The 27,660-nt window shown below is 56.2% G+C and overlaps 7 protein-coding genes across 7 annotated transcripts; 3 read left to right on the top strand and 4 right to left on the bottom strand.

The window, feature by feature from the left end:
* Positions 1 to 9: 9 nt before the first annotated feature.
* On the top strand, positions 10 to 2,457 carry CDEST_15015 (uncharacterized protein; the record flags this gene model as incomplete). The annotated part of the gene is made up of 2 exons (XM_062931171.1): positions 10 to 507; positions 588 to 2,457. The coding sequence occupies 2 exons, from the start codon at positions 10 to 12 to the stop codon at positions 2,454 to 2,456; spliced, it is 2,367 nt and encodes a 788-aa protein (XP_062787222.1). The 3' UTR covers position 2,457.
* Positions 2,134 to 4,691, bottom strand: CDEST_15014 (Putative zn(2)Cys(6) fungal-type DNA-binding domain, fungal transcription factor). Its single transcript, XM_062931170.1, has 4 exons — positions 4,114 to 4,691; positions 3,635 to 3,939; positions 3,418 to 3,557; positions 2,134 to 3,292 (listed from the first exon to the last, which is right to left on the bottom strand). The coding sequence occupies exons 1-4, from the start codon at positions 4,526 to 4,528 to the stop codon at positions 2,584 to 2,586; spliced, it is 1,569 nt and encodes a 522-aa protein (XP_062787221.1). The 5' UTR covers positions 4,529 to 4,691; the 3' UTR covers positions 2,134 to 2,583.
* A 1,483-nt stretch (positions 4,692 to 6,174) lies between these two features.
* Positions 6,175 to 6,675, bottom strand: CDEST_15013 (uncharacterized protein; the record flags this gene model as incomplete). The annotated part of the gene is made up of 1 exon (XM_062931169.1): positions 6,175 to 6,675. The coding sequence occupies one exon, from the start codon at positions 6,673 to 6,675 to the stop codon at positions 6,175 to 6,177; it is 501 nt and encodes a 166-aa protein (XP_062787220.1).
* A 1,070-nt stretch (positions 6,676 to 7,745) lies between these two features.
* On the top strand, positions 7,746 to 8,132 carry CDEST_15012 (uncharacterized protein; the record flags this gene model as incomplete). The annotated part of the gene is made up of 1 exon (XM_062931168.1): positions 7,746 to 8,132. The coding sequence occupies one exon, from the start codon at positions 7,746 to 7,748 to the stop codon at positions 8,130 to 8,132; it is 387 nt and encodes a 128-aa protein (XP_062787219.1).
* A 10,361-nt stretch (positions 8,133 to 18,493) lies between these two features.
* Positions 18,494 to 21,317, top strand: CDEST_15011 (Putative glucose-methanol-choline oxidoreductase, FAD/NAD(P)-binding domain superfamily). Its single transcript, XM_062931167.1, has 4 exons — positions 18,494 to 18,890; positions 19,060 to 20,089; positions 20,167 to 20,312; positions 20,404 to 21,317. Exons 1-4 carry the CDS (start codon positions 18,786 to 18,788, stop codon positions 20,956 to 20,958), a joined length of 1,836 nt encoding a protein of 611 aa, XP_062787218.1. The 5' UTR covers positions 18,494 to 18,785; the 3' UTR covers positions 20,959 to 21,317.
* Positions 21,318 to 21,592: 275 nt separating this feature from the next.
* CDEST_15010 (Putative glucose-methanol-choline oxidoreductase, cellobiose dehydrogenase, cytochrome) lies at positions 21,593 to 24,619 on the bottom strand. The gene has a single exon (XM_062931166.1). It carries the CDS (start codon positions 24,217 to 24,219, stop codon positions 21,814 to 21,816), a length of 2,406 nt encoding a protein of 801 aa, XP_062787217.1. The 5' UTR covers positions 24,220 to 24,619; the 3' UTR covers positions 21,593 to 21,813.
* Positions 24,620 to 26,696: 2,077 nt separating this feature from the next.
* On the bottom strand, positions 26,697 to 27,311 carry CDEST_15009 (uncharacterized protein; the record flags this gene model as incomplete). Its single annotated transcript, XM_062931165.1, has 1 exon — positions 26,697 to 27,311. One exon carries the CDS (start codon positions 27,309 to 27,311, stop codon positions 26,697 to 26,699), a length of 615 nt encoding a protein of 204 aa, XP_062787216.1.
* Between the last annotated feature and the right edge of the window lie 349 nt (positions 27,312 to 27,660).

The following is a 27,660-nucleotide window of genomic DNA, read 5'->3' as shown; positions in this document are numbered from 1 at the left end:
AGCTACAAGATGACTACGGACCAAAGCAGCAACACCAATAACAGCAGGCCCACCGCCTCGGAGCGACGGGCCGCTGCGGCCAAGCGCCGATTCGTCCGCAAGGGCACCAAGAGCTGCTGGGAGTGCCGCCGGCGCAAGATCCGGTGCATATTCGACGACAAGGGCCCGCCCGACACGTGCAGGACGTGCTGGGAGAAGGGGGCGCCGTGCATTAGCCAGGAATTCCCCGAGGAGGAGGCCAGGAGCGCGCCGGCGCCGGCGGGGAGTCTGGGCGATCGGCTGGGCCGCGTTGAACGGCTGGTTGAGCGGCTATATCGTCGGATCGATGACTTGGAAGCACCCACATCAGCTTCGCCCAAGAAAGAGGAGGAGTCCCGGGACGCCTCTACTCCGACGTCGGAAGCCCCGGTTAACGCGTGCTCTCCGAGACATGCCGGAGAACGACCGGCCGGGGCCCAGACCCCAGGTCCGTCTCCGTTGGACACGGGGGGTATTGATACATTAACTGTACGTACGGCCAAGTTTAGTGCCTCTTACACGATGTGTAAGAACCTTAGTTGCTGACGCGTAGCTGTTCCCCCTGAAAGAGAGCGCACGTTGGTCCGCCGAGCCAGGGACCAACCGACGCCGGGTTCTCGGCCAACGTCCAGCTCCGGGCTTATAGCAGGCAACTCTCTGCCGCGATCCCAACGTCAAAGGACTTCCAGGTCATCTACACGCTCTACTCGGACGCCGACCTTGTCTTCCAGGCCATCTTCGTACCGTACTGCCTCCTAGGCTCCCTCAAGCCGGAGAGCGTGGAGCATTTCATGGACTCTCTCAGGAAGCCCATGCACCCCGTCCTCCTCGCCAAGAGGATGCTCATGGTGGCCGCCATGCTCCAGAGGCTTCCTGCAAAACGACCCATCAAGCCGGGCGTGTTGGAGTCGTCCTTCCGGATCATGGAGAAGCTGGCCAAGACGGCCATCAGCGTCGTGTGCGAGACCAACGCGCTCATGGGGACGTTGGAGGCCTTCGAATGCGTCGTCTTGCAGACGGCATACCTGGTCAACAGCGGAAACCCGAGGCTGTCGCTGCTGTCGTGCCGCCGGGCCATCTCGATGGCCCAGCTCATGGGCATCCATCGACCTCACGACCCAGCCACCATTGAGACGTTGGACCCGGAATCACCGAGGCGGACAGGCTTCGTATGGTTTCGCATCGTCTACCTCGAACGCTTCATCTGCCTGCTCCTGGGTCTCCCGAGCATCACCCATGACGCCACGACGATATGCGACGAGACGACGCGGTCCTACATCGAGCGCGACCCCATCCAACGGCTCGAGAGCTTCCACAGCGAGATCGCCGCCAAAGTCATCCGGCGGAACGAGAACGACACATTCCTCTCCAACAAGGAGAGCACGCACGCCCTCGACCGCGAGCTGCAAGCGGCGGCCGCCACGATGCCCCCGCGGTGGTGGACGATCCCCTCCGACATGGCCAACCCGAGCGGCGACCCGGCCCCCCTGGGGATCGTCCGGCACAGTATCCGCCTGTGCAACCAGATCTTCCACTTCTTCCTCGTCATCCAGATCCATCTGCCCTTCATGCTGCGGCACGCCAAGGACGGCACGGCCAGCAGCAGCCGGATGGCCTGCCTCGAGGCGAGCCGGTCGGTGCTGGCGTGCTTCCTCTCGACCCGCAGCAACGCCCGCCAGGCCTGCAGCGTCCCCGACGCCGCCGACTTCTACGCCCTCATCGCCGCCATGACGCTGCTGCTGGCCCACGTCGACGCCCGCCGCCGGGACCGCGGGAGGGACGTCCTCGCCTACCAGCGCCACGCGGACCGCGACAGGGTCGAGGAGGCGTTGGAGCACATGCGCGACCGCAGCTCCATGTCCGCCGACATGCTGTCCGTGAGGAGCGCCGACGTGTTGAAGAGCCTGCTCGCCATCGAGGCGGACGCCGCGCGGGGCTCGACCTTTACGGCGAGTCTCAGTCCGACGTCGACGTCGACGTCGACGCCGGCGTCCTGCGGCGTGGGCGGAGGAGGAGGAGGAGGACATATCGGGGACTCTCGGAACGTGCTGCAGCTCAGGATACCGTGCTACGGGACGGTGACCATATCGCCGGATGCTCCCCCCTCCCGCGAGCCCTGGGTGCCGTCCGACCGAACTCGACAACCGGTCTTTCCGGAGACGCAGAGAGGGGAGGACGCCACGTCCTCGGAGCCTAATGTTCTGACGGGCGCACCAGCACTGGGAGACGACTCTGTCGCCATGATGGACGTGTCGGGAAACCCAGGCTTGCAGCTCGACCAGAATGCCGATCCGACATGGCTGTCCGGACTCGGGAACCCCCGGTGGATGGGCTCCGGGATCTCGGCCGGACTGGAAGACTGGCCGTTCCAAGGCGTCGACGCTGCCTTCTTCGACAGTATGATCAGAGGTTTCGAAGAGTCGGATTCGCCTATGTGAAACGCAATGCTACAATACAAGAGAGAGACTCTGTAAAAATGGGATTCCGAAGCGTCACTGATATATATATATCGGAACCGCTCACCACCCCAAATACCCCAGCCAGTCCCTCAGACGATCACCCCATTCAAGTGAACAGTGCATGAGGGCTATCAAAACAGTCATCCCAACGAGTCCCGGAAGAAGAATAGAACCGCTCGAGCACTTTCCTTGCCGCCAGCGGCAAATACACGCCCAGGTCCCGGCTCTCCTCGTCCAGCCGATTGAGGATGAACGCCCGGGCCGTCGGACTGACGCTCTTGGCCTCGAAGCCGGCCACGATGATGGGCCACGCCGTGCAGCTCCTCAGCGGCGGCGAGGCGGCCGTCGTCTCGAGCAGCGAGAACAGCCGGCCGCGGTGTATCCTCGCGACGGCCGTCCATCCGGCCGAGCAGGGGGCCACGGCGCCGGCGCTCCGCAGGGACGAGATAGCGAAGAGCACAACGGCGGACTGGTAGACCCGCGCCATCGTGAGGTAGCCCTCCTTCGAGTCCTCTTTGGTCTCGGACCAGGCCTCGGGCGAGAAGTCGGTGATCTTGGTGAGCAGCTCTTCCGCCTCGGACCGGATCGACGCGGCGGTGTCCTGGTCATCATCATCATCATCATCGGGTTGGCGCGTTGCGAGGAAGCGGAGGCGGTTGACTCGGATGATGTCGATGAACAGCTCCGCGGGACACGGCAGAAACGGGTAGTAGCCCGTTCCGAACACGTCTTCGCAAAGATCCCGCAGCTCGAAGTTGGAGACGGGTGACATCTGGTCGTCTGCTGGGCTGGTTGTGTTGGCAAAGTTTTCGACGCTGTAGATGGGCGGTGTCAGTATATATTTTTCTTTTTCTGGTTGTTCGACATGGTACATGTAATACTAGCTGATACACAAAGATGATGGCAAGACTCATAAAACAAAGAGTTTCTTTTGACTCACATTTTACAGAAGAGGACCAGGACTTTCAAATGAGGTGTCTTTTGACACACGCTCTCCCAGCCGCCGCGCAGAGCGATCAAGGCTGTGAATCCCTTGATGTGGAAGCGCCAGTTGGACGCCGTCGCGGATCCCATGAGCTGCTCGAAGTCGACATCATCAGTACATGGTTGTCAACCGCGAACGGTATAGCACGGGGGGGTTAAGACTAGAGACGTACATCACCGTAGAGAAAGACGATGACGCTGGACAATGTAAAGTCCGAGGAGCACATCTGCTCGAGCGCGATGTCTCTGTTCAAGGCCTGGACCGCCGTGGAGCGGTGCTGGCACGCCCTGGCTCGCACCTCGGCCACGAACGGGTCGTTCGTCCGCTGCGACATGCGCATCATGCGGTGCTCGATGGCCATGGCGACCAGGGCGTGCTGGATGCAGGGCTTCATGTAGTGGACGTAGATCACGGGTATGATCCAGGGGCTCTGGGCCAGCTGGTTCGAGGTGAAGGACGGGTAGACTTGTTCGTTCCCTGCGGTGGACGTCGTCCGACAGTCAGTATCTCGCAACCCGATCCCATCTGGAGACGGTGATTTCAAAGGATATATCCTCGGATAGAAGCAGATCATGCATGTGTCTAGGCGTTTACAGAACAGGAGCAGGACAAGGGGGATAGGGGGGGTCGGGGGCCGGTGGTCTAACTAACAGTAGAGAGTGGCCTCAATGATATCGCACGTCTCCGATCGCAACTCTTGTCCGGGAAAGATGTGGACCAGCTGCTTTGCACTGGCTGCGAGTCTTAGAACGTCGTCTTTCTCTTGGCTGCCGGCTTGGCTCTTCGAGACGGCGTCGCCTCCAGCAGCTGTAGCACCACCCTTGCGCTTCCACGTCCGTGTCTTGACCTTGTTGGGGGCCAGCCAGGTCAGCGGTTTCTTGTCCTCGTACCCGGGACACACCACGCCGCTGATCTTGCATTTGGAGCAGACGGGACGCGCTGAATCGCAGACCAGCCGCCGGCGCTGGCACTCCCAGCACTGCCGTCTACCACTGCCGCCGCCGCCGATTGTCGTTTGTGACGAGGCCCTCATAGCGAGGGCCAGCCGTGTCGATGTGGAAGTCATCGTCGTCTGTACCTGGACTGGACCTGGCTTTGACGGGGAGCTTGTACACTTTGGGATATTTGAGGTCAACGGGACCGCGGAGGTGTGTGCAGCGCGCGCCGGTTCGGGAGGCCGAGTTTAATAGTTGGATGGGATCATGGGCGTGGACCTGCCTGAGCCAAATCCACTGCGAAGCTCATTGGCGACGAAGCGGGTGCGAGACCAACGCGGCGGGGGTTGCAGGTCTTGGCCACTTCATTGTCCTGATCAGGTAAGGCGCCGCGAATCCTTGGTGCCTTTTTCTTTCGTCGTGGGCTTGGGGGACTGGCTGACCATTCAGCAGACAGTCAGCCCTACCAGGCCGAGGTGTGGCTTATGTCGTGCGACCCTCGATGTGACAGCAACCAATCCGGACGCGGATGGGAGAGAAACGTGTAGAGTTCGCGATACTCGAGGTGGATGAAAGTCACGGGCTGTCAAGAAAGCATGGTTCTCCGAACCTCATCATCGGTGCTGGGATACAACGTGACGGACGTATTGCACAACTGAGAGCTTGACTTTTGGCTTCCGGGGAAAGACGACAAGCTCGGCGACAAGTACGATAATTCTAGCTCTCAGAGCAACTCCACAGCTTCCATATCCGCGAGTCTAGAGGGGCACAGATATACAGAGTGTTAGAAGCCCAAGAGGCGAGAGATTTAATATCACAAGTCGATAGAGTGATAACTAAATCATAACTACTTATTTTATGAACGTCAGTGGTAAGGAAACCTGAATTAGGCACAATGTTTCTGAGATTATGCATTCATGCAAGACCTAGAATGCACATTTGTAACCCAGATGCGCATTGCTTCGCAGCAAGACCATATGTGTCAAGCATACTTGATCGTTCCGTTGCCATACTGTATTAGATACACGATGTCATGGTTTTCAGTTTCTAACGTCGGCGTAAGAAGTGGATTTTGCCCACGAGGGGGGGGGGGGGGGTGATCTCTTCTCTGGTTGTTTGCAGCTGCCTAGCCTTCAAGAAGAATAAGACACAGTAGAAGCAAACAAGTTGCGGTTCTAAGAAGTCCTTGCGTTGACTATACGACGGCACCTGTGTTCGATCTTGTCTGGTGGTTGGTCTAAAATTCCTTATGCCACCTCTGTTACCTTTGTTGTTCTAAGTGGCAGGACACACTACACTATTTCCTTGAAAGGCACCTTTAGCTTGCATTAGCAAAAGGACGTAACTTTAAGTCTCTATTGCGGCTGTGCTATATTTTCTACTATCACGAGTGCCACTTACGTTGAGATGGCACCAGTGGGTGATCGTCAGTATGAAGAAGGATGGTTGAATGCTTTTAACAATGACCCCGGAGAGAGCCGCTTGGTATACACGGGTGTGAAATGGGACGGCTAGGAGTCTGGGAAGTCTCAAATGGGTTTCGCGACATGTATTGAACGACGAGTAACTTGTCACGAGATATAAGGCGTTAGTTGCTGCCCGCAACTAACGGCGTCGTTTTGTTGCGACATAACTCCTGTGGCCCCCGAACTGACGTACTACCAATGGAAACAAGCTTGCCATCTCAGATAATCCTCTCAAACTAAAGTCTCCAGAGCCTTCGCAACGCAACCCGCATCACCATGGCTGCCCCCTCCCTCACCCCAACGCGCGCGTCCTAAATGGCGATAAGAGGAGCTTCGATAGCCGGGAAAGCAGCAGCGGGCTGGGGGTCCTCGAGGGACAGAAAGTTGTTCCTCGACTTCAGCGGCGACTCTCCCGTCACATAGGTAAAGACGATGGTGAAGACCGCGATCGCCGCGGTGCCGATGCTGATGGCCTGGTTCACGGAGGCGGCGACGCACGACACCGAGCTACCCTTGTCCTTTTCCTCGGAAAACTGCTTGCAGTCCTTGTAGATGGAGTAGATAGTGGACGGGGTGGAGATGACTACTATCGGGAGAGTCACGATCCCCCACCGCTTCACGAATCTCCCGAAGCCGGACTCCCGCTTGTCGAGGGCGGTGGCACTCTCGTAGAGGGGCTCCCAAACGATGAGAGACTTTGTCTCGGGCATTACCGGGGCCGAGGTCGTTGCGACGGGCTTTGCGAGAGTCAAGGGGGACGAGAGGAGGCTCAAGGCGATCAGGACCTGAGAGGCATGGGCTGAGAAGAGCATGTTGGGGTGGTGATGGCGCGTGTGGGATATTATGATGGAGATGAAGATGTTGTGTTTTGGTTTTAAAGTAGAGGCTGTTTTGATTTTTGTTCCGTGTTGCTTCGTTTTTTCGCAGACGGACTTTGCGTTTAGATACTTGATGCCCTCTCTTAGCTGCTAGCTGTTGATTCCCTTACAAAGCTATAATTATGACTCGCCTTGAAGGCTTTGTAGGGGCTAGTACAAACCTGAAGCTGCTCCTGAAAAATGGACCTAAATACGTTGCTTACCGCAGTACGAGCATCTCAAAAACACTGCTGCGCTTATCAACCACGATTACCAAGTTGAAGGAATCCGTGAGGTTGTCACGAAACCCATGTAAACAGAACCAGGAACTATTCCACCTTCCCAATCCAAGGCTCCGCGCGGCTGACACTGTAAGATGGCAGAGCTGGGAAGGTCGGAGGGTTCCTGATGATTGGTCCCGCGTCTCAGCACACGAATGGCTGAGCAAACTCGGGTGGTCAGACTCTACGCTTCTGGGCTCATCAGGGACTTGGCATAAGCTTCCCAGAATGCTCTGGCCTGGGTGCTGCTAGGCCGGTTTGGTCGTCGACAGAGAGATGTAAGCGTGCGCAGATGCCCGGTTTGAGTGTTTCTTTGACGCCAAGTGTCTAAGCATCTTTCACGAACCCACAATGCCATAATATCGATCTCAAAACACACAGTACCAGGGGGGGGGGGGGGGGGGGGGTGTGGAAGCAAGGAAGGTGCATCCTCCGGCTATATCAAATCCTTGATGCGAAGGTTGACAGCTTTGTGTCAGACTTACAAATCTACCGCATCAATGAAGAGCAGATGGCAGAAATAGACATGCATGGGTATCTTCAACATGATGAGAAGTCAGGCAGAGTGCTCTTGTTGGATATATAATCCCTTCAGAGTCCAAACATTTAACATCCTCACAACACAGACTCACAACACAGACCAATAGCACACTTAGCATCAGCTTCTCCGTCTTCTTCATCACTCATCTATCATCCCTACATCAAAAACCCTTCACACATCTCCACTACACTACCAAATACACCATGAAGTTCTCCGCCCTTTCCACCGCGACCGTCCTCGTCTCCCTCCTCGGCAAGCTCCCGGTGGCCGACGCCTCCTGCTTCCACGGCGCCCGCAGGGTCCCCCAAAACATGGCCGACACGCTCGCGACTCTTCTGTTGGCTGCGGGGAACGCCGAGGCCCAGGGTACCTATCCGAAAACGGGCACCTACTGGCTCTCCTCAACGATCGACAACTTCAAGGGCAGCCGGACTTGCCTCAACTTCGGCATCGAGAACATCAGCGGCCACCTCAAGGAGATCTCGACGGCCACGGCCGTCGAGGGCCTGCTGCGTGAGTGGGTCACCTGCGGCAACGGCGGCAAGACGGACTACAGGGACGGCAGCCTCAACGGTTGGCGGTTCATGTGAGTTCCGGCTCCTCTCTTTCTTTCTCTCTATCTGGCAACACATGAAGAATAAAAAATGACTAACGAGGCTCTTTAGCTTCCACATGGACGACAAGGGATGCAAGAAATAGGAGCGCCGCGGCATCAGTGGAGGGGGCTGTCATCCATCCTTCTCAGTCACCTTTTCCTGATGCGGGGTGTTTAACCCGCAATACTGGATGAAAGTGTGCATAGTTCAGACGAGTTATTTGGTAGGGTAGAGACCAGAAATTCTATCGGATATGGCGTTACCAAAGTTACAGTGTGCTTTTCTCCATCACCCGGCTTTGAGTTGCCAGCACGTACGTGATCCTCAACCTAAGAGCCAAGGCGGCAATCTGCTATTGGTGGCTATAGTGACCTGGAAAAAGGACTTCCCGACTATTCCCAGCATGCAGGTTGCTCGTGCGCGTTGCAAATGCTCCTGCAGATGAACGTCATTTAGACATCAGGCGAGCTCTCCTGCTTCATAGTTCGCTATGTGCGGGAGCAGTTTTTGCCCCCTATTTTACCTGCCCTGTTCCCCTCACAAAGCTGGAGAAGATGAAGAGCTGACTAGGCTCGCGTGACAGCTTTAAGGTCGCTTCTTTCCTAGCGCTTAGGGGTGGCTGCATTCTCTGCCGCCCTGTATTCCCGCAAGGGGGTGGGCAGGGCAGGTCTTTCTGAATTGGCGAAACCCATGATTTGGAAGTTGTGGCGGCTTTGCTTTGTTTAAGTACAGATAGACCTTACAGTATTCTGAATCGCCAAATCAAATCAAGCAGATTTGCAAAAGGCTAGCAACAAGATGGACTTTAGACTTCATGCGGAATGAGGCACTGGATATAGATAACGCACAAGAGGTAAATAGTGTAATGAGCCTTGTCTTTATTGCCTTATATAGCAACATATTGAGTTATCTGTCACATCAAAGTGAGAAGCGCCGATGGTTTAGTGGTAAAATTCTCCGTTGCCATCCAGCAGCGTCGGGGAGCCGGGGGTTCGATTCCCCCTCGGCGCATCCTTTTGCCGCGTGCACCTCTTTTTGCGGCTCGCCATCCATTTTTTTGGGTTCTGCCCAACCGGCTCCGCTCCCGATCGAACGGACCTCCCCGTGGTTTCGTAGATGTTGTATCTATTCGAGATTGATAGGAAGCTAGCTATCGTCTGATGGATATCAACGTTTGTTCCTCAATTGCGTTGCCTTACTGAATGGATATCGATTCTAGAGGGTCGGAGCCGGGAAAAGAAAGTCATTACCGCACGTCCCTGAGCTACAGCAAAACAGCATAGCACATACAGGGGGCCACCCTGCGGTTGCAGCATTGTCCAGAGGCTTAAATCAGCTTGCAAATAATAGAAGTGCTTGCTAATATGACAACAGCCTTTACGGATGCCACTATCGAACATCTGTTGTGGTATCTAAGGATTGTATGATGCTTTCGACGGTGGAGATGGACAAACAGTGAACAATGGGAAACGGTGTGTCGATACCGGCTCGTGAACTGCTGTGGGCCAGCAGTACCCAACCATGTTTGAGTAGGTAGGTAGCGTTACTTTTGAGCCGAAAAACGATGTAATCAGAGGCCCCAAGACCTGTATAGTGGTGTTTTGTAAGTTTAGGCAGAGTTATCTAATGACGGCTATTGTTCGTGAACCAGATGGACGGACAACGCCCATGACGCCCACGGACAACAACATTGAAACAGGGCTTACAACCCACAACATTCGACTCAAGGTGCGAAGAACACCTACTGGGTTCCCGTCGCATCGGACCGGCTACAAACAGCATGAAACGCCAGAAAAGAGGCAAAGGCTCGAGAAGAGGGGAAGAGCAAGCGTTGTAAGCCTTATTCCATTCTTGTCCAGACTCTTCACACCGGCCTTGTGCGGCGCTGACGGATGCCCACAGCACACTCCGGCAAGTAGACTTCGACTTCACATTCAAGGCCGTCCTCAGTAGTGTCTAGCTCATTGTCTGAAACATGGGATGAAAGTGCAACCCGTTGATTGTACCTTCTGCAGAGGGGATGTCCAAAGGCTCGAGAGTTGAGATGAACTGTCAACCACCTCACTCACTCACTCCCAACCTCTCAACTGCGGGCGCATGCAGACAGTCTCTGTTCACTGTGTTGCCATCATCGTCCATCATCATCACTCGGCCAGGTCTGTCGAGGACCCTGCTCGGCCGTGACTCGCCAGTGGGCAGAGAAAACCTGCGCCCCTTGCAGCCCTGCTGTCGAATCCCTGCAAGCCCGGTCGAGAGGCGGGAACTTCCCATTCTCGATCCATCGGAGAGAGCCCGCTCGATACCCCCCCCAAAGCCAAAGCAGAGGAACGAAGGTTCGAAACCTCTCTGGTTCTCCAATCCCTGTTTGGTGTGCAGAGAGGCACAGGAGAAGGACACCCAAGAGGCGAGGCAACCAATTACCACGGGCAGACAGTAGGGGGGAGGGGGGCCAGTTGCTGCTGAAGAAAACCACGGGGAGGCGGCATGGAATCCTGGGAAGCTGAAATCGGTGGTTCTTCTCACGCTCGCGCTCGGATCTTTTCGACCCTGCGCCCCGAAATAATCAGACCAGGATGACAATCCTTGTGGATATTTGTATAGCCAGCGCTGGATGCGCCGCATTGCGGTCCACCCGACGTGCGTGCGCTCTGACCCGAGATCAGCTCTTTCGAGGCTGTAGGCCCCCTAGGGCCAAGAGTCTCGATCCAGCATCCATATCGTCGTCCCTTGGCTCGACCTCGGACCGGGCGGGGGGAGTGTGGCCAGACGTACTGTCTCACACGTGTGGTGGTGCTTGGCAATTCTCATTATCCGTACACTCATTAGATTATCTAGGTATCCATCATCCATCCACTCTCTTTCCAAGCATCCCAGGCATCCAATGGACGCATCGAAAGGGCGTTTAACTCAAGTACATTTACAAACGAAAGGCAAGAGGAGCCGTAGGGGGGGGGCAGCAGCAGCAGCTCTTTGGGTGTACGAGCTACGCGCGCCACATTCGCCTTCTCTGCCGGGTATCTTAACGACGCTTTCATGAGGCTCTCCCAACACACCATAGACCATAGGTGCGGATGACCTTATGCTTCGCGGAGGCTAGTTAGCTAGTCCCCTCCCCCGCCTCACAGTTGTGTCTGTTGCGACGCCTTCTTCGCCGCTGACTCGGGCACGTCGCTGTCGCCGTCCTCCTCCGATATCCAGATATCGGTCCTCTTCTGGATGCCCGGCTCCAGCGGAATATCGCTGTGATCGCTCTTGGAGACGGAGGGCCTTCGTTCGGAGCAGGGTTCAAATCCATACCACGAAATCCACATATGGATCCACAATATGGATCCATGTCCATTCCATTCCATTCCACGTAGGCTTCAGCCTTTCCATATTCACGCCACAGAACCCCTTCCATATGTTCCATATGTGGAAATTGTGGAAAGGATTGAAGATTTAGGTGGGGGCTGAAAAAACCTGGATTTCCTTGTGAAATAGCGCATACCCCAAGTACTTTCTATCGCCAACGACAACGCAATAGCAACAATTTTCCACCCCGTTTTACCCGTACACGAAGTTCAAACAAGTCTATTCTAGGGGGGTTACTACTACTCACGCCCTTATTTCCCCAAATCGAAATGGCCGCCCTCCATCCTACCAAGTCAACCACACCCGTTCCAGAACGTACAGAAGAAGACAATCAACGACTCTTTCAGCTCTACAAAGGCTGGACCTTGACGGAGAGAGACGGCCAAGTGCGTCAATGGGTATATCAGTTCGGCTACGATATCCAGCATGCCCAGAAAGGGGAACGCCGATGGGTGTGTTGCCTTTGCATCAAGCAAAAGCGGCCGAGGCCAAAGAGTTATGCCATCAAAGGGTTGCAGAATGCGGAGGGTCACCTGTACGCGGACCACAATGGCATTATGGATCCGACAGGCAAGAGGCAAAAGCCTGCCAAGGCATCTGAGAAAGCACATCAGTCCATTGCAACAATTCTACAGTTGAACCCGAAGGAGCCGAAGGAACAAGATTTGATCAATACCTTGATCAAACGTTTTGACAAAACTGTATTCCAGCAGAAACTTGTCAACTGGATTGTCAATTCTAACCAATCCTTCTCGATCGTTAACGATCAAGATCTTCGAGACATCTTCAACTACCTCAATCCATCGGTGGAGATCACAAAAGCCAACATTACTGACGTGACCGTGCGTGCCATCGCAGAGCGAGAATTTACTAACAACATGGAAAGAGTGAAGGACGCTTTGCGAAAGAGTCCGGGACAGATCCATATCCAGTACGATGGCTGGAAGTCTGGTAACCGACACGCCTTATACGGCATCACATGTGTTTTTCGGGATTCAAACAATCGGCCACAGAAGTGTGTCCTCGGACTGCCTGAGCTTACAGAGAGGCACACAGGCGAGAATATCGCCGGGCAGATCATCGAGATCATTCGAGAGTACGAGATCAGCGATAAAGTCGGATATTTCACACTGGATAATGCCGGTAACAATAAAACTTCGATGGGGGAGCTTGGATTAGAATTCGGCTTCGAGTGGGAGAAGCGATGGGTTCGCTGCGTTGGTCACGTTGTCAACATAGTAGTGAAACAGATGCTGTATGGCAAGAACCCGGATGCTTTCGAGAAAGAGGTCTTCGAAGGACTTCATACGGCAGCGAAGGAGCATGAAGTCTGGAGGAGGCGAGGCTCTGTTGGAAAATGGCATAACTTTGCTGTTGTAGGTGGCTGAATCCCCGGCTTTATTTGTTATACTCACGAATACCTAGGAGGTGAGCAGATCGGACACGTGGACCGATATGCTCAAGAAGGTACAGGCTATCGAGAGCCAACTCTCTGATGACGCTCAGCTCAAGAAACACCGTCCAGTTGGAGTTGTGGTCGACAATGCTACCCGGTGGCTTTCTCAATTCTCGATGATTGAGCGCGCTCTCGTCTTAAGGCCATTTTATAATTCTTTTGTCCAGAGAGCGTCAAACGAGTGGGAGAAGGTCAACTTGACGAGAGCTGGCCACATCAAAAAGGGCTCCAAGCTGCCCTTCTTCCTGAAGGAAGAGAATCACATGACACCTGATGATTGGCATGTGCTCGGGACTCTTTACGACATTTTGCTTGACTTCCAGCTGGTTGTGAGAGGCCTTGAGGGTGATGGGCAGGGAAAACACCGGAGAAAGGTCGAGGAAAACGAGATCGACCCTCCACTGTCTGGTAAGCCTTAATTATACTTCTCAAAAGCGGCCCGATTCTTATTCTAACAGCTGATTTGTACAGGAACAAGCTGGGATCTTATTCACGCGTATGAATTTCTTCTCGAAACCCTCGAATCCGCGAAAAGAGCAGTCGCCAATTTTCCGGACGGCCATCACCTCGCTGTCAACATCAATCTGGGCTGGCTCAAATTGAACGAATACTACGAGCATCTGAACGATAGCCCCTTGATCTATGGCGCCGCAGTTCTTCATCCTGCCTACCGGTGGGCACTGTTTGACGATTTGTGGGGAGACGACGACGAAAGACAGTTATGGATTACCAAGGCGAAGGAGATGGTCCAGGATCTCTGGGAGAGAGAGTATAGGGACCTGGAGGTCGATGACCCAGAGATTGAGTTGCCTGCCAATAAGCGGCTGAAGACCTCAAGAAACAAGTTCACAGCGTGGCGCACAAAGAAGCGAGGACTGACGGCCGGGGGGGTTTCTGTTACCGAGTCGCCAATTCAATCCCCTGCTCAATCGCCTAGGTCCTCAGTTGGCGGTCTGGATCTTGATGAATACGGGCAGTGGCAGCGTGATATCGAGGATGCTGATGCTTCTGTCACAGATCCCTACGAATACTGGCACATGAGGCGGCTTAAATACCCCCGGTTGTCTAGGATGGCCTTGGATCTGCTTACTGTGCCACCAATGTCAGCCGAGTGCGAGAGGTTATTCTCGACCACTGGCCGCATGGTGACCAAGAGCCGCAATAGGCTAGATGCCAGCACAATTGGGCTTTGTCAGACACTACGGAGTTGGTTGCGTGCCGGTTTGATCGGGTCGCTAGATAGGATTCTGATGGACGAGTGACAATAACATCGACGTCACCAAGGCATGGATGCGGCCCACTAATTACCATTGTTAGACAAAGTAGGTTTCCATTCCACCCATTCCACAATATGGATCCATTTCCATAATGGATCCATTTCCACCCATTCCACATCGAAGTTATTAGTCAGCATCCATATCCACGCCATATTCACGAATGTGTCGTGGAGTGTCGTGGATTTGAACCCTGGTTCGGAGCGGATGTAGGTATCCATGGCATCGGCATTGTCCCCGTGCAGCCTGCTGCCGTTGTGGTAGGCGGAGCGCGACGGGTGGGACGAGTTTCCGTAGGCGGACGGATACGTCGGCGCCGGCTTCTCGCCGAAGAAGTAGAACCACAGGGATCGGGAGAGGGCCAGGTTCCCGGCAATGATTCCGAGGTAGAGCTCGAGGTTCGACCATATCGCCGTGACGGCATAGACATCTACTCAGCGCAGGCATTTTGTCAGTTGTGGCTCTTCTCTTTATAGCTAGCTAGCTAGCTGTCCGGGTTATAAGGGGTTACGCACAGCTCAGGTCGGAGGTTTTGAGGCCCAGAGAAGAGGCCCTCGCGATGCCGAAGCCAGTTGCACTGCCGAAATTGTTAACAAACGGCACTCGGGAAGAGATAAAACCCAGGGGTTTGACCAACATCAAGCCGAGACTCATGAGGCCGCCGACGGAGAGCTTGGTCGACAACTTGATGCGAACCTGCCAGACGACCACTAGGGGCAAGAATGAACACAGCAGGTCGGTCAAGACAGAATAGGCTGGAAGGCGCCGGTGTGTTAGCTCGATATCAATGGAAGGAAACATGCCACTTTGGCGGCGTGCGGGTCGAACGTACAGATGGTTAAGTAGATGGAGTAAATCCGGATCTTGGGGTCCCAGCAGGTGCCCACGCCCGTCCAGTAGGCCTCGACGGGATCGCACTCGGCCAGGAGGATGACGATGACGCCGACGTTGGTGACGATCAAGCCGGACATGACGGTCCACAGGAAGTACTTCAGCCGGCTGGAGTTCTTGATGCGGAGCAGCAGCAGCATGATGGAGCACTTGAGGAGGCAGATGCTGGAGAAGAGAAGGATCTGGGCGAACCAGCCGAGCATGTTGTTGTGGACGTAGTCGTCGTTCGAGATGTACCACCTATGTCTCCCGTTGCCGGACGCGCCTTGTGCGCACTGGACGCCGTACCGGACGATTCCCAGGCTGGCGACGACGCCCATCAGGTAGTCGTCCCATCCCGTGTGGCGTAGAGAGAAGCGCACGTAGAGGCGGACCGAGGTGGTGAAGATGACGAAGAAGATGAGCACGCCCGAGATGCCGAGGAGGACCGGGTTGACGTTCTCGTCCGGCGGTAGCGGGTTCGGAGGAGTGACTGGCGCCATCTCGTTGGGCCTCCCTCTTTTCTGGAAAGGAGAAACCCCTTCTCTGTCTCTCTCTCTCTCTCTCTCTCTCTCTCTCTCTCTTACTCACTCACTCAGAGACCTCAGGGAAGAAGGGAAAAAAGGAAGAGACAAAAAGGTCGAGTCGAGGGTGTGTCCGACTTCAGTCAGACCCGGTGGCCTTGAACAGTGCTTATGCCAGACCAGGAACGAGGGTGCGTTTGTGTCGGGGCGCCCAGGAGGAGATGTGATGGGATGGGGCCTTTTGCTGGATAAAAGTCTGAGAGATTGACGAAAGGGGAGGGGGGGGGAGGAGGACGGGACGACCCCACGAGGTTTCTGTACGTACGGGGTAAAAGACGACGACGATCGCCAAGATCCGATTTTAGGATGACAGCTCGTTTTTCTACCTTCTTTTTGTTTTTGCCTGTCTTCCCGGGATGTTCGTTTGTCTTATGACTTTATCAAGACTCTTAAGCCCACGGGAGAGGCGGGCGGGCGGGCGGCTCGGTCGTCTTAAAAGAGCTGCAACGATGCTGATGATTCGACGAACCAAACATTCGATGTGCAGGACAAGAAGTCACAGAAAGCTCGCTGTAAGCTGAAAAGAAGCCGGGAAAACGACTCCGTTCCATAGAAACCAGGGCCCTGTCCTGCATATGCGCGCGCGGGGGGGCAACGACGAAGTATCAGATGCAAGGAGGTCAAGGCACCGCGGCGAGCATGTGTCAAGACGGGCGAGTTTCTCCCCTTCCGCGGCTGTCTGTCGTGAAGGGGAACTCCTCACTCGGGGCAGGGTGGTGTCGAGGAGATGGTTCGATGGCTTGTCCGCGTTCAGTTGGTTGTGCCTTGGGCCAAGGCTGAGAGTGGCTTGTTGGGAATACAGGTTCTCCCCCTCCCCAGTCTTCCTACTCCTCCTCTAAACGGCTAGACATTGATTACAGGTGTGTAGCAATCCTTCTGATGCCCCGAGCGGGATGTTGCGTGACGGGTTTACAAACGCAAGGGAGCGGCAACGGTGCCCGCATAGGTTAAATCGTGGGTTCGATCCGTGGTTTCTTCGCCAAAGTTGTCTCCAGGGGGAACTGGCCAAGAGGAACTGGACCTTACGGAGGCAACGGATGGACAGACCCCTGGAGAGGGTCTCGTCCGAGAGTCAACCATACTCCGAAATCAGCTTCTCTCTCCCTCGTATCATGGAGCCCTGGAAGGATACCACGTCTTTTCCCGACTGCTTCTGCTTGGATACACTACGATGTACTACCAGTACTATGAACAGTACTAATACAAGTTGAGTTTGAGTGGTCTCCATGCCCCCATCTCCCCCCTGCGTTCCTGCTGGTCGTGGCGTTGAAGATTTGATAATGAGCCCCCCCCCCCCCGGCCGGTTGTCGGCTGTAGGGGCCTTTTTTGCGCCGCAACTGCGCATTTGACACGCAGTTCTTCAAGCAGTTCTTGCATCAAAGGCCATGGGTTGTTGCGCAATGTGCGGCAAGTTCGCTCAAGGGGGTAGGGGGGGGCATGATGATGTACGGCAGTGTGGGGTTTTTGCTAATGTCGACTGCATACGGATTGGTCATGCCGAGCAGATGGAGTGATTGTCATGACGATCATGCTGCTACTTATTTTGCTTCTCATTTCGTGGTGTCCACCAGCTCGTCGTGGACCTGTTGTTGTATCCGAACTGTCCGTCCTCAAGGCGAGTGTTGTCGAGATATGACCTAGGAAGAGAGAGAGAGAGAGAGAGAGAGAGAGAGAGAGAGAGAGAGAGAGAGAAAGAGAGAGAGACTGGACACACAATACACATGACCGGCAGCTTCTGCTCTCTCGCCATCTAAAAGATTCCCGCAAGGACGAGGACAAAGGTTATGACCGTGCGTTTAGAAAAGGCCCCCGAGTTTAATGAGAGAGGATGGCGCACTTCTCAGGGGTACTCCCAGGATCATCACTGACCGCAGGCAGCGCCCAGAGGGACGAGCTTCTCTCTGCACGGGTACAATCTAAAGAGAAAATAATAAATAAAAAAATCAGAGAGGGGAGGCGAGGGAAGAACCGGGGAATCGCCGTCGTCGATGCCCGCCCTGTTGTCTTTCGGGTTTGCAACGGACGTGGGATTTATGTGGGATTTCTTAGAACTTGATTCGCCACGGGACGGACACTGACAACTTTCGCCCGGACAGGGACCAGGGCAACTTGTCTCCCACGTCGTCCGAACGGGGCTCACAAGGCTCACAAGCATGGGCCCTGAGTCAAGATGCCGGACTTTGATACGGAATAGGTTAACCACAGGCCGGCGCGGCTCCACCATCGTCAGCGGACAAGCGGTCCTTGTTCGGGAGGGAAGACGCCAATGAAACGGTACCATTGCCCAGCTTAGCCATCCTACCCGTAGAGAGCGAGCCAGACCCCTCGATGGAAGATTGGCAGGTTGTTACTCTGTAGACTGTACTCTGTAGTTGAGCGTCTTTTCTTTATCCGTACAGGCAGCTCTTTGTGTTAATGTAACCTGTTCATACAGAATACCAATCAGCAACGTCCGTACAGAGTACAGAGGACAGGGTATTTGTGCAGTAGGTTTGTTCCCTCACCCTCCCCCCTTCCCCTCTCACGCTTCCCCTTGCTGGGATTCTTCGAGGGACAGCGGTTTATAAGTGCTTAAGCCGTCCGCCCCTCGCCGTCCGACTCTCCCGCGTACACAAAGATGCTCGGCGTCCCCACCGAACATGATCCCATATCTCTCTCCCTTGGTGCTTTTCAGAGCCTGGCCGGAGCGGAGGACAAGGATATTTGCTGGGTCGCGCGGCCGCTTACCAGTGTTTTCTCGAGGACAACATCCGAGTGCTGTAATTTATTGACTGACCCAAATAATCCGCACTATTGACATGATGACCACGCGTGTTTTCTCTTGGAATGATGGTTGGGGGCCACGTACAAAAGGGTAGATGCAGCCCGACCCCGTCCTGCATGCTGCCCGCCCCTCCACTTTGTGTAGTCCAGGACATTTCCCGAAGCGGCCCTGACGTGCAGATATCACACACACACACACACACACACACACTCACACAAACACACACACGCCGCATCTTGTTTGAGCTTGTGTGTTTTCCCCCCTGGGTTCCAGAACCTTATTTCACACTTCGTTTGTGTGTTGTGGGAACATTTGCTGTGCCGTTGTCCGCCTTGATACTAGTCAGCCATGCAGATGCTTGTCAAGTCGAGTCTCACCCTCGCCTCCGCGGCGCTCGCGTTGGCTGCGCCCTTCTCGTCGCAACCCTACGGGGATGGGGACGCCTACGACTATGTACGTGCTCTTCATGCTTGCGTTTCTTTCTTTACAAGGGGTTCTTGCCGTCCCCTCCCCCTCCGTCTAAACCCCCCCCCTCCTCCTCGAGTCTCGAGTTGACTGCAACCCCCCGCAGCCGAAACCATGACATGGGCAGGACACACTGACCTTTCTCTCCTCTCCGCAGATCGTCGTCGGCGGTGGTACTGCTGGAGTAGCCGTAGCCGCCCGCCTCAGCGAGGGACTCCCTGCCTCCAGCATCCTCCTCATCGAGGCCGGGCCCGCCGCCTGGGACGAGCCGAAAATCAACGTCCCGGGCATGAAGGGATCGACGCTGGGGACCAAGTACGACTGGAACTTCACCACCGTGGCCCAGCCCCACGTCAACGGCCGAGTCTTCACCGTCAACCGCGGCAGGGTCCTCGGCGGCAGCTCCGCCCTCAACCTCATGTCCTACGACAGGGCCGCCGTCGCCGAGTACGACAGCTGGGAGGCTCTGGGTAACCCGGGATGGAACTGGGAGACGATGATCGCGGCCATGAAGAAGTCCGAGACCTTCACCGGCATCAACACAGACACATACGGCTCTGAGGGCGTCGGCGACAGCGGCCCCGTCCAGGCCGTCATCAACCGCATCATCCCCGAGCACCAGGACACGTGGATCCCGACGATGAACGCCCTAGGCGTCAAGACCAACCTGGAGTCCCTCGGCGGGAACCCGCTCGGTGTCATGTACCAGCCCAGCAGCATCGATCCCGCGCACTACAACAGATCTTACAGCGCCAACGCCTACGTCCCCCTTGCCGGCTCCAACTTGTTCATTCTTCCCGATACCACAGTGGCCAAGATCAACCTCGGGAGGGCGACAACCAACTCGACCCAGCAGCGGGCTACCGGCGTGACCCTGAAGGACGGTACCGTGATCCAGGCCCGGAAGGAAGTCATCCTCTCTGCCGGCTCCATCCAGAGCCCGGGTCTTCTGGAGTTGTCCGGCATCGGCCAGGCATCGGTCCTCAACGCGTCTGGCATCGAGCAGCTCATCGACCTCCCCGGCGTCGGCGAGAACCTGCAGGACCACCTCCGGATCCAGAGCTCGTACCAGCTGAAGCCCGAATACCTCTCGTTCGACATCCTCCGCAGCAACGCCACCTTCGCCGCCGAGCAGCTCGCACTCTGGAACGCTGGCCAAGTCTCGCTGTACGACTACACCGGGTCCGGTGAGTAAACTATGCCTCGGCAACCAACCCTCTCCCCCGTCCCCCGTATAGTCTTGTACTTACACAAACTCCTCTAGGTTACACCTTCAGCACATGGGCACAGGCGCTCGGCAACGACTCCCGCATGGTTGCCCTCGCCAAGGAGGCCGCCGGCGAGGATCCCAGCATCGTCGACCAGAAGAAGTTGGAGTTCATGTCCGACCCGTCCATCCCTCAACTCGAGGTAAGTTTGCCCTCACTGACACCGGGAACAACACCCTTCCCCTTCACCAAGTTGTCGTATGGCATGTGTGTATCTAACAACAGGCGACCAGGTCATCTTCTCAGACGGCTACACGGGCGTCAAGGGCTACCCCGCGGCCACCTCGCCCCTCTTCAGCAAGGGCTTCTTCACCCTCATCGCCGCCATCATGCACCCCATGAGCCGCGGCTCGATCCACATCAACCCGGCCGACGCGGCCGGCAAGCCCATCATCAACCCCAACTACCTCGGCCACGAGCACGACCTCGAGGCCGCCGTCCAGGCCATCAAGTACTGCCGCCGGATCGCTCAGACGGAGCCCATGCGGTCCACGTGGGAGAGCGAGTACGAGCCTGGCCTGGACGCCGTGCAGACGGACGAGCAGTGGCGTCAGTTCGCGCTCAACACGACGTTGAGCATCTTCCATCCCGTTGGAACCTGCTCCATGCTGCCGAAAAAGGACGGGGGCGTGGTGGATGCGGACTTGAAGGTCTACGGCACGGCCAACCTGCGCGTGGTCGACGCGAGCGTGATCCCGCTGCTCATCTCCGCCCACGTCCAAACTGCCGTGTACGGCATTGCTGAGATTGCTGCCGAGCGCATCATTGCGGCTGCTACTGCTGCGTGAGGCAGGGGGAGGAGTGAGGAGGGAGTGGTTGTGAGATTAGGCAACACGAAGTAGACATGTAGCCTCTGAAGTCGAATGAAAGTGAGCGCTCACCTGTCGAAGTTGAATTGCCGAGACTCTGTCGCATGTGACGACGAAGCCTGAATGAATGGACATCAGGTATGAGTTATCACACTTTTACAGGGTCGCCCGTAATGCCTAGTCAGTGAGAAACAGAGCCAAAAAGCATAGACAGATAAGTGACGGTGGCTCAGTATATGAAGAATGGGGTCCCGACGTGAAAGTGAAGGAAATAGAAACCAGCCAACTTGCCGGCTGGTGTCCGAGGCTGGATGTCCTGTTTTCATTTCGGAAAGGGGTAAAAGCTTCATTGATAAAAAATATATATATTTATGTGTGCGACATTCAACTTCAACTCAGCTCTAACACTAACACAGTCGTAACATCGAGCCTATACTGGGACTAGTCTTCGATGAGAACTTCGTAGAAAAAGATCATCACTTATGTTGTAGGCCTAAACGTCATCAAAGCCATAGGTCAAGGTTCTAATATAGCTTACTTACTGACAGACCACGGAGGCTCTCATTTCAGATATCTATCCAGTCGTGATGTACAACAATCAAAAGTCACAATGGCATAAGACAACAACTGCAGCAGGGTGTTGTGAAATGGTTTATTTACAAAAAGGAGAAAAGCTTTATACACAAGTCTACAACGAAACATGTACGTCTGAAGTGCCTCGGCGGACGGCACGTAACCGTCCCAACATCACCGAAACCTGTCATGATCACACCCACTCAGCGTTTTGAGGGGCTCTCCCCCCTCTAAATCATGCTACTCAAGGTGTAACATAGCCTAGTGCAGGTGGGCTCTGCGCCTGAAGCGCATGGAACGGCGGGCGGAGCGCCTCTTGGCGGCGGCGCCCTCGCAGTCGCTGGCCTCCGGGGCGGTCGAGTTGCCGGAGCCGGAGACCTTGAAGGCGGCAATCTTCTCGGCGGCATGCTCGGCGGTGATCATGATGATGGACTGGGTGTTGCCGGTGGGCAGGTCCGGGTGGATGGAGGCGTCGACAACGAAGAGGTTGTCGGTGCCGTAGACGCGGGTGTCGAGGTCGACGACGGCGGTGCCGTTGCCGGAGCGGCCGTCGTCGACGCCCATGCGGGCGCTGCCGACCCAGTGGTCGCCGCTGATCATCTTGGTGCCGATGATGTCGTCCGGGGTGGCGCCGGGGGTGACGTAGCTGAGGGTGGAGTTGGCGCCGGCGGTGAGGTCGAGCCAGAACTGGACAAAGTCGGCCATGGCCTTGCGGTCCTCGGCGTCGATGAGCCAGGGCTTGGTGTTGAGGACGGTGTTGCCGGCGGCGGTGATGCCGAGCTCGCCGAGGGTCGAGGTGCCGTGGGTCAGGAACGTGCGGACGGTGACGACGCCGCTGGCCATGGCGCTCGCCGTGCCCTGGAGGTAGCGCGTGCGGCCGTCGGCGCCCTTGGCGCTGGTCCAGAGGTGCATGCGCTGGGCGGCCTGGGTGATGGGGCCGGAGCCCTGCTTGTACAGGTCGAGGTCAGCGGGGACGGGGCTCGAGGCGATGGCGTTGAAGCCGTAGGCGGTGAAGTTGGCCTTGGAGTTGAACTGCAGCATCACCTGGGCGTGGTCCTGGAGGTGGTGGCCGACGGGAAGGTCGATCCAGTCGGCCTCGTCCGGGAGCGTGACGCCGGTGGAGGCGGCGCCGGACTTGACGATCTCGAGGGCGTCGGAGCGGCCGATACCCGAGTTCCAGAGGAGGCGCGGCGACGACATGGCGCCGGCGGCGAGCACGACCTTGCCGCCCTGGTTGATCTTGATGACCTGCCTGCTGCCGTCGGCGGCCTGGACGAGGACGCCGGTGACCTTGCTGCCGGAGCGGACGACCTGGACGACCTTGGTCTCAAGCTTGAGGGTGAAGTTGGGCAGCTGCTGGGCGAAGGGCATGTAGGTGCGGGCGGGGCCGGCGCGGAGGTTGTCCTTGATGGACCACGAGGGCCGCGAGAAGACGGCGTCCTTCTTGTTGGGGGACTCGATCGAGTCGACCTCGGACCAGCCCTTACCGGCCAGGAGGCCGGACAGCGTCCGGTAGGTGAGATCGTCGTAGTACTTGCCGTCGTCCGAAGGCTCCGTGGTGCCCGGGTTGCGCTCGTACAGGCGCGCGGCGGCGTCGGAGACGTCGGTCCAGCCCCAGCCCGCGGGCCAGCGCTGCCAGTCGTGCTCGGGCGGGTGGATGAAGTTGAGGCCGTTGATGGAGCTGGAGCCTCCGAGCAGGCAGCCGGCGGTCGAGGCCGTGTCGCTGCAGAACGAGGTGCCGGACAGGCTGGTCATGGAGCTGCCGAGGGCGGGGATGTCGTAGGGGGTGAGGGTGTCGTTCCAGGGGAGAGCCATCTTGGAGCCGAGGGGCACCGTGTTGGCGGGGCCGCGCTCGATGAGGAGGACGCTGGCGCCCTTCTCGGCGATGCGCTCGGCGGCGATGATGCCGGCGGGGCCACCGCCGACGACAATGACATCGTACGTCGTGTTGGAGACGACGGGGGTCGGGATGGTGCTGTTGCTACCCGGGACCGGAGTGGTGGTGCCGTTGCCGGGGACGGGAGCCGGGGCAGCCTCGACGGCCTCGGCGTACTTGGACCAGGTCTCGAACTTGGCCGACTTGGCGCCGGCGATGTCGAGGCCGAACTGGCCGAAGCCGGCTGAGTGGTAGTTGAGGGCGGCGGCCGGGTCCGAGGCGGGCGAGGGGCTCGTGTCGGAGAAGGCCCAGCCCAGGATCGGGGACTCGCCCGCCAGGCTCGTCTTGTCGTTGATGCAGTTCTCGCAGAGGAAGGTGTAGGAGAAGTGGGTGGCGTTGACAAAGGTGCCGTTGGCGATGGGCACGGCGCTGACCTCGGTGTCGGTGTAGACGTCCGGGTTGGCGTAGGCGCTGCCGAGGCGGAAGCTGGTGCGGATGGTCTCGCCGTCGGCCCAGGCGACGAAGAGCAGGCCGTTCAGCATGCCTCCCCGGAGGGAGACGGCACCCCAGTTGCCCTTGTCCGAGATGGGCACGACCATCTGGCCGATGAAGTCGGTGCCGACGGTCTCGGGCACGGCGATACCGAAGCTGTAGGGGTAGGCGTTGGGCTTGTACCGTTGGAAGTCGATGCCGGTCTGCGGGTCCGTGTAAGCCGTGGCCCGGAGCTGCGCGGCGGCCGACCCGGCGAGCCCGAGAAGGGCTGCCGCAGCGGCTGAGAATGACGAGCGCATGGTTGGATGATTTGATGTGATGTTTAATCCGATGCTTTCTTTTCTGGAAGTTTCGAGACGTGTTTTGTTTCGTTTGTTTGTTTGTTTGTTTGGTAAGGAATGGCTTTGGGAGTGAGTCTGTTCAAAGAGAAGAGAACAGGGGTGGAAAGAGAATGAACGGTAAACCTCTAGGGTTCAGACCAAGTTGTGAGAAATGAATGAAAACACCGTACTAGCGGCGACTCGAAAAAGAAGGAATGCAGAGAGAAAGATGCAGCTCAACGTTCAAAGAGAAAGAAAGAGAAGCAGAACATAAAAGCTCTTCCGTCCAAGGCTCGCTGGCGGTGATACCAGTATTATATCTCTATCCTGACCACCAATTCGGGGGGACATGCAATACTTCCTTCCTTTCCTGGACCATAGAAGACGAGAACCCCCCACTCAAGCAAGTTTCCTTAATCTCATCGTTGTCGTGTTGTTCGCCGGGGTCCATGGGTCTCGGTCTTCGGCAGACCCCCCGCCGACCCCGGGAAGTGCATCCTCTGGGCCCGCTAGGTTGTTTGACATAAACCCGTTTGCCATCCCGAGCCAAGCGCGTCGCTGCGTGAGCTAGCGGGTCGTTTCAAATAAGAACAATGTTATTGGGCAGAGAGACCGCCTCCCCCGGCGAGGCGACGGTATGGCCCGGTCTTGGGGGGCTTCTTTTTGCAGCAACTCACAGACTGACAAGTGATAAAACCCGTCTTCTCTCTCTCCCTCTCTATCCCTATGACGTGAGACGTAATTTGACAATGTGTTTTACTTACATGTGAGGATCCCGAGGGACCCCACACTGCAGCCCGGCGACTTTGAGTGGGAAGCCTGCAGACCATCCGTCGTCGTCGTCGTCTGAGCGCCGTGCCGCCCCCTTTCGCCCGACCTCTCTCATTTTGTCTTGGGGGGGGGGGGCCTCGGCGCGTCTGCATCCAACCAGCTCTCCCGGCCGTGTTGGAATATTCGGATGAACCGCCCGAAGAAGGGGGCGGCGGCCGCAGTGGGTAAACAAACGTGGGACACGCTGCAACGTTGAAGCAACCGAAGTCGCCCCCTTTTTGGCGCAGAACGCACAGAGAGATCGATCCTCACAGAACCTCCCTGCAGCTATCTATCTATCCATCTACCTTTAATCTCATGTACGCCGGCTGCAAGCCACTGTTTGAATGATATGATGCGATGTAATGTGATGTTGCCGCTCACCCGAGAGAGTTCTGCCTGTCAGCTCGACCATCCAAACCCGCCTCCCCCCGTTTCCAGGGCTGTCAGAACCCCCCCCAAGAGCCGAGACTGACTCTGCTGCAACGCTGATCCTCTCGACATAGAGATCGAGGCCACTGTACTCGAGACTCTCGCTAGCTTCAGGTGGGCGTTCCCCAAGGTACACCCGCTGCCCCCCATGGCTTCGGTTCCATATTTTTACCCCTCATAAGCCGGAAAGCGACCTGCGTCATTGGAGGAATTTGTTTGCGTTTATTAATTGGGGTTTATCCATGTGAATAGATTGAACCCGTGCCGCTGGGCCCGCGCTGTGTTTGTGTGTACTATACAGGTATATGTGTGTGTGTTTGCTAAGCGATGCTGCCAAACTGCTCAAACTCGCTCTACTTGCAACCAGGGGAAGTTTGTTAGTCGCCCCCCTGCCTCTTCTTCATTCTCTTTCCAATCCGCTTGACCTTTATTGGGCCCAATTCTCTTTCTAATCACTCCATAGAGTATTCTCGTGCTGTACATGTAGCTATTCTTAACTACAAAGTACCTAGGACACGTTCAACGCCCTCCCCCCACGGAGCTACAGACATAGTTCAGCGAGTCAAGGAGTCAGAGATGCGATCCGGGACAACGGCAAACACCAACATGGATGTGGCCTGGACTACCTTGCACCGAGCTCACTTGGCTGCTACGGCCCCGTGGCTCAGATCGCCCCAGGGGCTTTCGCAATGTCACATCAGAGATTGCTTTATATTGCTTGATCATCAGTGTTCGATCCCCCCCCCGAGGGGTTGGCAACCATCTGGTGATCTACCTCAACCATCCCAGGTCCCGGATCGAAACCAAACGTGCCCGGGGCGTTTTCCAAGAGAAATCTTGGCTTCTTGAGCAGAGACCACTGCCGTTTAGAGAAGCTTGTGTTGAGGTCGGCGTGTTAACGAACCTTAGTGTCATTACGTTAAATTGACATCAGTTATCTAACACAATAGCTTCAGTAGCTTATCTTCAAGTTTGAAGGTGAAAAGAAAACCAAAAACAAAACCCAGGCAAACGGGGCTTGTTTCCCAATCTTGTGGACTAGACATAACTATGTCGTGCATGACGCAAATCGGACGAGTCATGTTGACCTTAACAGGTCGTTTCCCGTGACAGAACGCCCAGGTGTTCAACGAACCACCTCCTACATTCGCTGTCTAACAGTTTGGTAGTTGTTTCATCTTTGCCAAACCTCGCAGAGCCAGTGGTTAAATCATTTAGAAATCATCGGTTTCGTAGACGAACTGGAAGATGGACAGTCCTAACACAAACACACCGGCGAGGCAACAAAACCCCACGGCAACCCAGCCGATTGTGCCTACATACGCCACCAGGCCCAGTGCCATGAACAGGAATGCAAAAACCAGTAGGAAATGCAGCGCCACCGACGCAGTGATGCCGACATAGCGCCATCGCCTGCTCCACGTTTTGTCGTAACGCCCTCGGGCTTGTTGCTGTAGCGCGGTCAACACGCTGGAGCTGTATCCCGCCACGGCGATGGACAGAATGAAACAAAGCCAGGCGACGGCGAGGAATTTGCGGACGGTCGCCAACGTGAAGGGCGGAGGGTCCGGCTTCCACAGTTCGGCGGGGTCCTCCATCTGGCCCGCGATGACGGCGAAAGTCGAGGCGCCAAAGATGGAGATGCTGAAGACGAGGGAAATGAAGTACTGAAAGTGTTTGATCGATGTCACGGCCTCGACTGCCGCCTGGCTTGCCGTCGACGCCACGGCGTCATCCGCCAGAGGTTGAGACGACTCATGACCCCGATTCACCTGCTTGGGGGTATTCTGTGCTGGTATAGCACCAGGAGTAAGAGAAGATGGCGACATGGTTGGATAACCGACAACCGGTTTCGTGTCTTGATTCGAGTTGCCGAGTTTGTGGGGTTGAGCGAGAGGAGCTGAGGTATCAGTTGAGAGTATACAGATTCGGACCCGGGACAGAACGCAGTCATCGACAAGAACTCATGACAAAACGAGCCACAGCCTTGTCAAGCACAATTTAATCACCGAGATCGTTGATTTCAGCCAAGACAAAGCGGCATGACATTTTTTCGATGGCCCTTTTCTGGCCAGTAAGCATTCTATCTGTACGCCATTTTCTGATGCCTACATGAGGACACCTCTAATTTTAGCTGCAAGTAAGCCTATCATTGCATATGTCCATACACCATCACGC

This window comes from Colletotrichum destructivum, chromosome 10, assembly GCF_034447905.1.
Source record: "Colletotrichum destructivum chromosome 10, complete sequence".
Taxonomy (NCBI): domain Eukaryota; kingdom Fungi; phylum Ascomycota; class Sordariomycetes; order Glomerellales; family Glomerellaceae; genus Colletotrichum; species Colletotrichum destructivum.
This window is presented reverse-complemented; position numbering and strand designations above follow the sequence as displayed.

Coding starts and splice junctions, on each gene's coding strand:
- CDEST_15011 (XM_062931167.1), top strand. CDS start 18,786: ATGCAGATGCTTGTCAAGTCGAGTCTCACCCTCGCCTCCGCGGCGCTC. Junction 18,891..19,059: donor ATGGGGACGCCTACGACTAT/GTACGTGCTCTT, acceptor TCCTCTCCGCAG/ATCGTCGTCGGCGGTGGTAC. Junction 20,313..20,403: donor CGTCCATCCCTCAACTCGAG/GTAAGTTTGCCC, acceptor ACAGGCGACCAG/GTCATCTTCTCAGACGGCTA.
- CDEST_15014 (XM_062931170.1), bottom strand. CDS start 4,528: ATGACTTCCACATCGACACGGCTGGCCCTCGCTATGAGGGCCTCGTCA. Junction 3,940..4,113: donor CATTGAGGCCACTCTCTACT/GTTAGTTAGACC, acceptor CGTCCACCGCAG/GGAACGAACAAGTCTACCCG. Junction 3,293..3,417: donor CTGGTCCTCTTCTGTAAAAT/GTGAGTCAAAAG, acceptor GCCCATCTACAG/CGTCGAAAACTTTGCCAACA.
- CDEST_15010 (XM_062931166.1), bottom strand. CDS start 24,219: ATGCGCTCGTCATTCTCAGCCGCTGCGGCAGCCCTTCTCGGGCTCGCC.